At 39.7% G+C, this 12,976-nt stretch overlaps 1 protein-coding gene across 1 annotated transcript; it reads left to right on the top strand.

The window, feature by feature from the left end:
• The first annotated feature begins 9,128 nt into the window (after nucleotides 1-9,128).
• Nucleotides 9,129-12,751, top strand: LOC119914778 (beta-1,3-galactosyl-O-glycosyl-glycoprotein beta-1,6-N-acetylglucosaminyltransferase 4-like). The gene is made up of 3 exons (XM_038734295.1): nucleotides 9,129-9,532; nucleotides 9,676-9,738; nucleotides 10,794-12,751. The coding sequence occupies exon 3, from the start codon at nucleotides 10,795-10,797 to the stop codon at nucleotides 12,097-12,099; it is 1,305 nt and encodes a 434-aa protein (XP_038590223.1). The 5' UTR covers nucleotides 9,129-9,532; nucleotides 9,676-9,738; nucleotide 10,794; the 3' UTR covers nucleotides 12,100-12,751.
• The last annotated feature ends 225 nt before the right edge of the window (nucleotides 12,752-12,976 follow it).

The following is a 12,976-nucleotide window of genomic DNA, read 5'->3' as shown; positions in this document are numbered from 1 at the left end:
ACACTGTAAATTTCCAGCTAAACTTACCCTTATTGCTGCTGACCCTTTTCTTTCTGTCTCTCTTTCTCTCTCTCTTTCTCTCTCTCTCTCAAGCCATTCACCGGTCCTGTGCAGAGTTTTGCGTGCATGCCGTGCTGCCAACAACTGCATGCACGTCGCGGTTCCTCGCGGGTCTATTTCAAGGAGCCGGCTATTTAAAAACGATATAATATTCTTTTTGTGGTTCACCAACGGTGATAAGTTATCCGAAAGTCCAGCAAGCTGAGGCTCTGTTTCTTCAGCAAGTGTTACCTCTTCCACCACTACATACACGCTACGCCTACACATGCGCACTGACGACCCAGGGTTAGGATTACAATTTTCGATTTATTCACGCACTTTAAAAACATTTATTGAAAGTTTTTTTCTTTTTACATGTTGGGAGAAAACTGGTAGTTCTATGTAAAATCAGATGTTGAGCACCCCCATATCTCCAAAATGGCATGATCCTTGTTTCGCTGCGAAGCTTCCACGGTGAGATTGACAGTCGAATCAGACTCCGCCCATCGAAGCATCCAATCTTCGACTATTGGGGGTCTAGAAAATACCTTTGTACAGTCTATGGAAAATCCTAGAGAAAATAAGTAGGCCTACTTCATAATAAATGTATTAATTCTAATGGCAAAATTACACATTCATAAGTGTAAATTCTGCAGTTTAAAACCTAACTTCGTACTTTTCTCCATGAGGTTGTGCATTATGTCAATTTAATTTCTGAATCCAACAACAAAAAGGCTGTGAAAATTGTCGACATATCGTACTCATTTAATATCTTTATATAATATAGACTACCCCTGGCAAAGTTTTTGTTGTTATTATTGGTGTCTTATATATTTATATACTGTCATCTATACCTCTCTATGTCACATGTAAACTGTATTCCTCTAGTTGCAATAAAGTTTTTTTTTAAAAGACATTCAGTTTAATTCAGTTTGTTTATATAGCGCCAATTCATAACGAATGTCATCTCATTGCACTTTTCATATAGAACAGGTCTAGACTGTACTCTGTTTAATATTATTTACAGAGACACAACAGTTCCCACTAGGGTTGTCACCTTCAATACAGAAAAAATAGGGACTCCCCGGCAACAACAGGCCCGATGGTGTGCCAGTGGTGGTAGCCTATATCATAACTTAAAACATGTTTTCAGGAAAGTATTAAGATTGACACCCATGGACATTATAATAAGCTATCTGCTTTTGAAATCAGTGTGAACGGATGAACTCTCTCTATCACAACAGACTAGTGGTCATATTGTCATAGCTGAATACACAGCTACGACAATAATAGACATGTGTGACAGTGAGACCACAAAAAATAGGATGTGAACTTTATTTTATTAACTTATTAAATCAACATGTCCATAATTTATGAACTATAAATAGGCTAAAACAAATGCTTTGATATGATTTGATTGAAAAGACTTTTGCAAAGGATTTTCCATGAACATCACAAACATCAGTGGACCAGAAGTAGTAGGCCTTGTGTGCAGTATTGGAGCATGTTAGGCCTACTTCCTTTTATAAATGTTTTCTTGTCAGAAGTACACTATTCGTGTGGCAGCATTGAGTAGCTGTTAGTCATTCAAGCTGCTACAGTAAAACTATGAACAGGAAATACTCCACAGTTCCACAGAGCACCTGTTCTTGCTGAGAAATTCCTAATGAACTTGAGTAATTGTAAAGGGTGGTGTGAACACTTTAATACTATCCAAACAATGAAAACACCCATAATGGGCTAGTTGTTTATATTATTCACATAGGCACTATATTGATAATTAAATGTGTATTAAATAGCCTGTATCTCACTCTTATCTCTTATTAAATTAATGCTTTTGTGTCTGACAGTAGGCTATACATATATAATGTCGGCATGTGATTCATTTACATTGTCACAATATTTCTTAAAAAATAGGCAGCGTGTGAAATCCAGAGTAATCAATCAGAAAATTAGTAGGCACTTTGGCTTGATAGCCTAGCCTACTCATCAAGTAGGGCAGGCTATTTGATTTCTCCCACTCTCGTCATCGGTACTTTTGCATCCGCTGTAATTTCAGAGGGGACACGGGGGGATTCTCGAGCAGCCTCCACCGTTGTTTCAGCTTGACTCCTTGCCTAGACACCCGCCCTTGACTCCGATAGGCCCTGAACCTGACGTTAGCCTATTAATCAAACCATCCATCAAGTATGACCCAATCAAAGGTAGAAAAGGAGGGGCGAGTTCAACCTCAAAACGTTTAGGACCGGTTTGCAATATGCAATATGTTTCCTTGCAATGTTGCAACAGGCTTCGAGGTAGGCCTATGTTTTCTCCCGTTTGGTGGCCATGTCTCAGGTGTTAGCCTACCCAATCAGCTGTGACAAGTTTGTAAACACAACAGTGTTAAGAATGCCCAAGAAGTCTTCACAGAGTGCGGGTGGGATGATTTGCAGGTGATGCTGCGTTAAAGACAACTCGGAAGTAAGATACAAACAGAGTCCCGTATTGATTCAAAACGGGACACGCTATTTAGTTCTCAAATACGGGACGATTCCATATTTTAATGGACAGGGGCAACCCTGCGCGAGAACCTGGCTTCACAGGCAAGGAAAATTTTCCTTTTAAGAGCTATTCAAGGAAGGTTAAAGTCAAGGGCAAATGGACTTCGTTGAAGATAGGCTACTCAAAAACATTTTGCCCCTCATCCAAGACACTTTTTCAGTTCTGACTGACTGGCCAACGAACCTTTGGGCCGGTGAAACATAAATTATTTATAACTGTTAGCCCATAAAGCACGGACAGCGGCCCATTGGGTAATTTTCTATACTAGACACTGGGCTGGCCCAATCACATCTCTTACTGGCCTCCATCCCCTCCCCCTTGGCCATCTGTTTCTTGCTTGCGGGTCAAAAAAATATTATCAGATGGATGAATGCGCAAAAATAACAAATGAAAATTCCTGAGACTCATTGCCAGATTATTCATAAACTTCTCGTGGTTGAGTACTTCAGGCCAACTTTGGCTCTTGCGTATTTAGTTGGCTTCGAGTGAGTTCTCTGTCTGGACTAGGACTAACATTTTTGTGTTTTTTTCAAGATACCTGCACCTGTTACCCGGAGGATCTTTTGGAAAGCTGCCCAGGACGTTCTGTCCCTGCTCACACCTCGCCCTTTTCCATGCTGTTCTACTAGTTACTCAGTTCTTTGTGAATAAAACTCTTGACTTTAACCCGCCTCGAGTGTTCTGTGTCCGCACCCCAGCCCACAGTCCCACAATACATCTGCAAAACACCTGCAAGGCAAAGTAAATAGATAACAAACATCTGCGTTGCCCCAAAAAAGTAACTTAAGATTGATTCCTGCATTATATTCTGTAATATTTTTATATTCTGATTTGTCAATATCGCTCAATATAAATAAAGACATTTTTACCATAAATTAGAAAATATCTCCAGAATGCATGAAATTAAGTGTTTAATGGTCAAAATCCCCCAGATGTTTCGTTACACCCCTAATCTTGGCCCTTAAATGTCCCCACCTCTTTTCAACACAAAGTGATGCCCTTGGTTAGGGTGTGTGCCATGCCATAGTGACAATGATGATGATGATGATTAGTTCAATTAATAGTGAGACTGTATAAGCTATTTGACATTGTTTTTGTAGCTAGCAGTTTCCTAATGCAGTCTTAACTTTGGCTAACTGTCCTAATGGCTGAGATGAGGTTATTTTGTCCCACGCTGCTGTGAAAATGACTTGTACGCTACTTGTACTTGTGTACTCCATAGCCGCCTCTGATCACCAGTGACTCAGTAAATGAGTGTGAGTGAGTACACTGATTCAGTTGCACTGGTACACTTCTCCACGGCACATAGGCCTACCACTCAGCTGGTTTGGGGGAATACTACAGGAGGTACACATTTAATATGGAAAGATGGTGTATTGGTGAGGGGTGTACGGCCAATTTTGGTGGGCCGCCTGCGCCAAAAATGCCTGGGCTGATTTTCTTTTCCCAGTCCAGCCCTGACCAACACTACGGGGTATGAGGAAAAGAAGATCAAATACAACAACAATGTGATTCCATACGTGTCTGGAGCATCAGAGATACTCAACAAAAGACTAACAGTGGTCCACTCTAAAGACAGCACACCCAAACACATCTAGTGTAGCTGTCCAATGCAGTGAGGAATGCACAGACCTGTATATTGGGAAACTACACAAACGAATGGCTCAACACAGAAGGGCCAACTCCTCAAGTCAAGACTCAGCAGTTTACCTACATCTGAAGCATTTAGGACATTTACACCTGGTTTAAGTAGCCATCGCCAATGCTGTGCTTTCATTCGTTCCCAGAAACAAAACAAACATTCATGTTTGGCCTCAGGTGAGGATGCCCAACATGGTCGACTCCAATGACTATAACAACTGTTTTTACAACCTCCAGGAGCACAAACGAACCAGAGGTATCGATTATCATGACAACGACCCCACAGGAACTAAACATTTTCTTCAACCAGGTCCAAATGCCTTTCATTTTAACCTTACTTGGATAACAATGTCCTATGAGAGAGAAAGAGATTTTTTTTAAACTTACTGTTTAATTTAATTTAATTAATTTGATGAACTGTATAAATTAAACTGTTAATTTTTTATTTTCCTTGAAGCTTTGGTTATGCTGTTTTATTGACAGTCATGCCAATAAAGCAAAATTGAAATTGAATTGAGAGACGCAACTCAATATCCACAGAAAATAAAAACAGTAACATAGGTGTCATTTACACTGGGGACGCTGAAGACATGTCCCCATCACTTTTTCAAAGCATAATTTGTTTTAAAAAACACTTGCTGTTAAATAACATTTGAAAATGCCTTTGGAAAGGTTTATTTGCACATTAAGAAAACATGCAATGCAATTAAAATATAGAAGAAACAAATGTGTCCCAAAAAAGTAACGTAACTTAAGTTAAAGAAAATTACCCAAAAACATGCAAGCAGCAATCAGTAACTTTAACAACTTTTTGACACAGTTTCTTTTTGGCCAAATTTTCTGTTCTCTCCCTTTGAACATGACAAAAGAGGAAGGAAGACTAAATCATGCCTACATATGTGTTGACACAGTAGGGATGATATTACATGAGAAGAGTTGATCTCCAGGAGAAACAGATCTGAAAGCAACACAGAATGCCTGAGAGCTGCACTGCATTATATTCTGTTATATTTATATATTTTGAAATGTCAAGTGCTACCTGAATTTTTACATAAACAAAAGAATTTCCACCATAAGTTGTTGCAGAAACTTTCACCAGAAAGCCGGAAATCAAGTGTTTAAAGATCAAAAGAGGATATCTTTAAAACACTGTTTAAGGATCTTTTTGTCTTGTACTTGTGAACCTTATTTTGCATATTGTGATGTCTTGCGATGTCTCTTCACACCACTAATCTGAGCCCCTATGAGCCCACCACTTTCCAGCACAAAGTGACGCCCTTGAGCATTGGTAAATAAAATTAATAATGGTACTGATAAAATAGTAATTTTAATTATTTTAATAGTAGAACTAGAAATAATTGTCTAAGCGGATGTTGTGCAGGAACCGGAGGACAGCAGGTGACTCGCAGCCACATATCCAGACTCCAGAGCCAGAAACACCTGTAGAAAGTGATAGGAGGAGAGAGGACAGAGACGAGATAGCACACGACCACAGGAGAGGGAAGACCTCAAGTTAGTAACATGTTGTTCAGTTAGATTAAAAAGGTTCTCTTTCTATCTAAATAAATAATACTAATAATAATAATAATAATAATCCTTATTTGTAGAGCACTTTTCAAAAACAAGTTACAAAGTGCTTTAACAAGTGTAAAGAATAATACAAAAAAAATAAATAAATCATGCAGCCTTCCTGCAGGTAGAATTTTTTATGGTCATGTATTTATATTCAGTCGTGCAAACCATGCCTATTTGTTTGCTGCAGTCAAATTATTCTGTGCTCTTAATCGTATAATATAATAACACACAAATGTGGAAATTTGCCTCTGTCTTGTACACCTGTGCTCAAACAGAGACATGCACTTCTTGGGTAAAGGGATGGGACGCTCGATACTGACGTGTGGACGTTGTGTCAAGATCCCGAAGCACAGACGTTTCGAAACACTGCTCCAAAGCGTGGTTCAAAACGTCAATGTCACGTGACCATAGTGAAGCGAGGCTTCGGTGCGTTTCACCCCTGTTTCGAGTTTCAAGTGGCACACCTGTCGCTTCTACGCTTGATTCACAGTGTTTGGAAGAAACTGCACATCACCTTTAAACTTATTTCACTGATTTGTTCCAAAGACACACAGTCATTTGAGCGACGTGCTGTAGTATATCCACACCTGTAGGCATATGATGCAAAGAAAATATTTATGTTTGCCAGTAATAAATGTTCCATGTGACCAAATTTTTCCAAGGCAGGTGATGTCAATAATGAAAAAAAACCGACTCAGCCCCAAAACAGCTGAATATTTCTGAATACAATTCTTGACATATAACAAATGAGTTACTGTATAATAGTGTAGATATTCACATTTATTATCATTATTAGCCTATATTCTTAGATTTGTATACATTATTATATTCTCTACTCACTAACTTCAACTACCTATTATTCCTATTCCTTTTTCTGTCCTGCCAGTATCTGCAACAAAGACTTCACCGTCGGAGATCAATAAATTATTCCGATTCTGAACATGAGGGGGGGGTAGTGGTTAAGACATATACCTTTGGTGTGTGACCTGGGTTCGATTCCCACTGTGATACATGTGTCCCTGAGCAAGACACTTTACCCCTAGTTGCTCCCAAGGTGCGCCCTCTGACACAGCAATTGGGATTTGCTTTTGAGAAAAGCATCGGCTAAATGAGTGACTACTTATGAAACAACACACAGATGTGTTTTATTTAAACACACGTTTATTGCAGTCCCCATCTGCTGTCTCTGAAAGCCTTTGTGTGTTTGTTGTATGGTGATTTCTCCGAAATCCTGTTGGTCATGTACTAATAAGACGTTTAGAATTGTAAACGCAGGTCAGTCATTGTTTCAATGAAACCATTGCCAAGATGTGTCGATATCAAAAGTGACCAGTAGGTGTCCCCGTGGAAACAATTCCAGCACAATTGCTTCAAACGTTTCAGTGTTTCACAAAGCCTCGCTTTGCCCATCACTAACAAATCCCTCCATTTATATAGGGTTTTCAATTCACACCCAAACTGCTTCAGCCCATCCTATTCTGACACAGGTTGATCTACTCCATAACATTACTACCTAGAAATCTCTTAACATTTGAAACTCAGTTACCAGTTCACTCTGCTCCAACTGACTAGAAAACAGGTCAGGGATATTTACACATTTATAATAACCGCCCTGCAATGGACTGGCGACCTGTCCAGGGTGTACCCTGCCTTGCGCCCGATGTCAGCTGGGATTGGCTCCAGCCCCACACCAAAGGAAGGAACCCTCTACGTTGTTTGGCCCGGTGATGTCATCCATGACCACCCTATTCCTATAAAACAGGAAATACTTAGGCCGGTCCTTCCCTAAACAACTGTCCTGCACGGTCGAACTGAACAAAGGAACAAACAATTTTAAGTATTAACACAGGAAAACAATGAACCCAGGTTTAAACTTGCAACCTAATAAAGTGGAACTGAAACTAACTTCTGACTGTGTGTTTACTTTAACTTATCATTTGCTTTACTGTAGACTGTAACATAATGCAAACACAAACAACCTGGGATAGTAGGCTAGGTGGTGCACTTTTACACAAGCTATGGTAAATTACAAAAAACAAAAACACTTGTAGAAACTAGGAGGTGTACTATAGATAATAACCTGTATGTGACAAGTGGTGAGCAAACCCACTTTGTCACGTCACCCCCCCCAGTCCGACATTGGCAGCAGTAACAGAACTTGCTGGCCTTCCTGGAAAACTCTCCTCCTAGAATCTTTGTCATAACTCTGCTTCTGTCGCTGTTCTGCTTCAGCCAGATTACTATTGGCAAACTCTTGGAACTGGTCCAGTTTGTCTCTTATCTTCAACACATTGAGAGCTCACTGCACTGCTGTTGTGGCATGGGACCCTCCCAGGCCTCCTTGAAGACATCCAGTGGACCCCTTACTGAGTGCCCAAACAGTAGGTGAACACCCAGTTGATGCTTGTAGGACTTCTCTGTATGCAAACAACAAGAATGGGAGCCACTGGTCCCAGTCTGATCCCAAATCATTCACAAACGTCCACTTGAGGGTTTTGTTAAAGCGCTCAACCAGACAATCTGTTTGTGGGTGGTAGGGGCTGGTCTTCACACCTTGAATTCCCAGCAAGTTGGTGCCTTGGTCTGTGATGATAGATAATAACCTGTATGGGACAAGTGGTGAGCAAACCCACTTTGTCACAGTGTTATTAGGTGTTTAGCTGTTAGATACCTGTCAGTTCAGTTTCATGTGAACCAGCTCTCACAGTGTCATTAGTGTGTGACTCATTATTTTATATGTTTGAAATATTATTCATATCTTATATCATATTTGTCACTAATTCTGCATTTCAGTTTTGCAGCTTTGTCTCTCTCACAAAGACACACTCACAGGTCCCGGTTATTCTAAGTACAACAATTAGCCTATGGTGTTGAATGCAGAGCCCGTTGTTGTTGACAGTATTTTAGTCATTTCAGTATTCAACATAATGTGATAGACTTTCATTTGTATATATACTTTCTTTCAGTTATAGAAATGAAACCATTCAACTACACTTCTGACTGAAAGAAAAGAGAATAGATGCTTTCAAGTGATTCAAACATACCGGTTATTCATTAACATCTACAAGTTTTGCTGGTTTATTTCCTGAACGTCTGCATCTTTAGAGGCTGAGTATCACCATAACTTTTTTTTATATTTTTACAGATTAAAAACGAGACTAGAAAACCTTTAACTTTATCCTGAGTGGCACAATTTCCATAAACCTTTGCAGTTCTTTCTTTTTCTTCTTTTAATGAATTCAGATGACCAGCCACGCGTTATTCATTAATCCCCTTTAATCAGCTGATGTGACATCTGTTTAGTGATAGGCTATCTGCAGCCTCTTTATCGCACATCTCACATTCACTTTTATAGCCTACAGTGTGCTAAGTGTAATAAAGTCTTGAGTAAACAGTGAGGGTAACAAAACTACACGGCATTTATGCAGCTTGTATCTGTAATTAGTGCAGTTAGTCCCACCCTAAGACCCAGCCTCTTTCCGCGTTATTTCTCCAGAGCGCAGCGCTGTCCTCTCCTCGCCACGGGGACAGAACACAGGGGGACATTCAGACCGTTTTCTAGGCTACGCTTCTTCTCGACCCTTTTTGTACTTTGAATAACCATGTGGCAAATTCATCCCTGGAATGCGATTAATGGAGAGCTTGTTCAGGTTGATACTGTCACTAGATGTCCAGTCGAATGTCATACGTGGAATGGGGCGGCGAAACTCCACTTTTATTTCTCCTAACATCGGTAAGTTGCTTCTCAAGTTTTTTGCTATGCAGAAAACGATTCATTATTATGTTACTTAAATGTCTGATCAGTTAAGCACAGAAACAGGGGAATAAAATGTTAATTTATCCTTTTTTCTTTCTATTTTTTTTTACAACTTTAAGAGAGTGACTTTGTGACACGGCTTGAAAGGCGTTCAGCAAACCGATACCAGCCCATGGAACAAGGTGAACGTGTGTTTAATAATTGCACAGTAGGCTATTTTTTAGTGGGTCACGCTTTAGATAACGCCCCCCAACATACAGCGTAATTCTTCCCACTTAATTTACAGTAGGCTAGCCTATAGGCCAATTGTTTTGCACTAACGATGTACCCGTACAGGCTACAGGTAGCCAACCTAGGCTACGTGTAGGTACAATTGCACAAGATGTTAAGTTAGGTAATAAGTGGATATTAATGGGGAAAAATAATTATTCAGCTATTCTGTCATTATGGGTAGGCCTACGGATTGTACTACTGAGCAACAAAGCTGAAATACGTCTGTAGCATTTTATCAATATGCTGTGATTTATTTCAGAATGACCATAAACTAACCCTATTTACCAACACTGGGTAGGGTACAGGCAGTATGCTAATCATTGTTATCATGGAGTACAGTAGAAAAGCATAAGATGATGTAAACTTGGGAGTCTAGTTTAAAATGTGACATGAAGAGTTTATGAGTCATTTTACAACTTTCATACTGAGGGCATCTCTTGGCTCTCAAACTGAGCTGACCTGATGCCTATACCACAAACATCTCTCTCTCTGTATAAAAAAAACTTTAGCTACCCTTAAAGAGAAATTACATTTGATTTTAATTACCCATTCTGATACGAGCATGGCCATCCTTGAGAGCTGCAGACAGGTCATGAACCCGCGTCCGCCATCGACCTATGCTGGTGAAGTGAGTAGGAGCTGAGACCGTGGAACCTTTGTTAAGTTTCCTGTCAGATTGTTGCTCAGCAGATCAAACTGTCCCCTTTATGACAGAATAGGTACCCGTTATTTAAAAAATTAAATTAAAAATTAAAAAGTCCACATGTTGTTATCCCATTATTCTTCACATCTTGTTACCTTGAACTGTTACAAAGTGCAAATGATTTATATCACATTACAGGCTGTAATCTAAATCACACACCAGTTTTCAGTTCTCATGTCTTTTTCTCACTTTCTGGGTGTTCCCATTACACTCAATAAGTCTGAGTTACATTTCCCTCTCATTCTGTTTCTCTCACTACAGAATGAAAACAAGGTACTTATTACAGAGACTCAGAAGAAAGCAGTTTATTCCTTCACTCCTGTCACTGCTGACTCTGTGTGTCCTGCTATTGGTCAGTGTGAAATACAGCTACATCACCAACTCTTTACTTCCGCCAGCAGCTTCAGATGACATTCAGACATTTCACAAATACAGTATTAACTGTTCGGCTATATATGACATGGACCCAGTGGAGGTGGGTAAGTCGCTGATCATCAGAAGGAAACAAATTGTGGAGGACAAGGATGAAAGTCTGGCTAACCTCACCTTAAACTGCCCATTATTCATCAAGTCCAGAGGTTATGATGATGTGTGCATGTCAGAGGAGGAGAATGACTTTCCTCTTGCTTATTCGCTGGTTGTTCATAAATCTGCATGGATGGTAGAGAGACTCATCAAAGCGTTGTACTCACCCAGTAATATCTACTGCATCCACTATGATCAGAAGTCTTCAGCTAAGTTCATCTCAGCTATGGAGGGATTAGCCCGCTGTTTACCCAATGTCTTCATCGCTTCCAAGCGAGAGTCTGTCTTCTATGCGAGCATCAGTCGACTGAAAGCTGATCTCAACTGTCTGTCTGACCTTTTGCAGTCAGAAGTCAAGTGGAAGTATGTCATCAACCTCTGTGGCCAAGATTTCCCCCTCAGGTCCAATATCGAGCTGGTGTCAGAACTTAAGAAGTTGAAAGGAGATAATATGTTGGAGACAAGCCGACCCTCTCAGTCTAAGAAACAGAGGTTCAGTTTTCACTATGAGCTGAGAGATGCCAACTTTGAATATCAAAAACTGCCCGTGAGAACAGGGCAGATAAAGACCCCACCACCACACAGTATTGAGATGTTCTCCGGCAATGCCTACTTTGTCTTGTCACGAGACTTTGTTAGGCACATGAACTCCTCAGTTGTGGTGAAAGATTTTCTGGCCTGGTCGGAGGACACCTACTCACCAGATGAACACTTCTGGGCCACACTTGTGCGACTGCCAGGTGTACCCGGGGCGGTGCCGAGATCCCGGCCTGACATCTCTGACCTTATGAGTAAAACCAGGTTGGTGAAGTGGCACTACCTGGAGGAGAACCTCTACCCACCTTGCACAGGGCAACACATTCGCAGCGTTTGTATTTTTGGTGCGGCGGAAATGCGTTGGTTACTCAACTATGGTCACTGGTTTGCCAATAAGTTTGACCCCAAAGTGGACCCCATTATCATTCAGTGCCTTGAGGAGAAGCTGGAGCAAAAACAAAAGTTATTCCAATCAGTGGCATCTTATAATTGTCATAAGGGTTAACCAAAATCTGCAGTGTACTGCAGAGCAGCAGTGAAAGTGGATTAGTGGATTTATCAATTTTGAGTAATATTTCAAGTGAAATGTCAAACCTTTTATATTTTTAGCTTCTCAAATGAGATGTTTTTTGTCTTACATGATTTGAAATGACTGTTGATTGAACAAAACAAAACAAAAACTTGTTATTATTTTGGGTTTTAAAATATGGTGAAGAAACAATTTCATACAGTTTTCTGTTGTTTTATAAACCAAACAATTAATGGATAATGAAAATAATTATTTGTACCCATGGACAATATGTAGTATTTGTTACAAAATACGGATTGATGATTGATGATAAAAGATGGCACATATATATATATATATATATTCTTTCATTCTGATGTTCAGAAGAATCATTTTAAAAGTTTAACTACTACACATTAAAAGTCTCTTTTACTGAAAATCAATTGAGTGTATGTGTTGAATACTGGACCTTGTGTAAGTTGATTACTGGACCATGACTGGCTCCAAAATACAGTCACAGGAAAAATTGTGTGAACTCTTTGGAATTACCTTGAATTCTGCATAAATTGGTCCTTACTTTTTATATATTTATATTTATGTTCATCGTATGTAAAAATGTACCTGGCAATAAAACTAATTCTGATTCTGATTCATAAAATGTGATCTGATCTTTATCTAAGTCACAACAATAGACAAAAACAGTCTGCACAGTCTACTAATAACACACACAAACAGTCATATGTTTTCGTGTTTTTATTGAACATACTGTGTAAACAGTCAGAGCAGGGTGGAAAAAGTATGTGAACCCTTGGATTTCATATCTGGTTGACCCTCCTTTGACAGCAATAACCTCAACCAAACGTTCCCTGTAGTT

Source organism: Micropterus salmoides, unplaced genomic scaffold (genome assembly GCF_014851395.1).
Source record: "Micropterus salmoides isolate LMB-PRFRI ecotype aquatic unplaced genomic scaffold, ASM1485139v1 Ms_hic_scaffold_20, whole genome shotgun sequence".
NCBI lineage: Eukaryota > Metazoa > Chordata > Actinopteri > Centrarchiformes > Centrarchidae > Micropterus > Micropterus salmoides.
Note: the sequence above shows the minus strand (reverse complement) of the source record. Positions and strands in the feature narration are given on the sequence as shown.

What these genes read in the sequence shown, in the direction of transcription:
- LOC119914778 (XM_038734295.1), top strand. Translation starts at nt 10,795, where the DNA reads ATGAAAACAAGGTACTTATTACAGAGACTCAGAAGAAAGCAGTTTATT.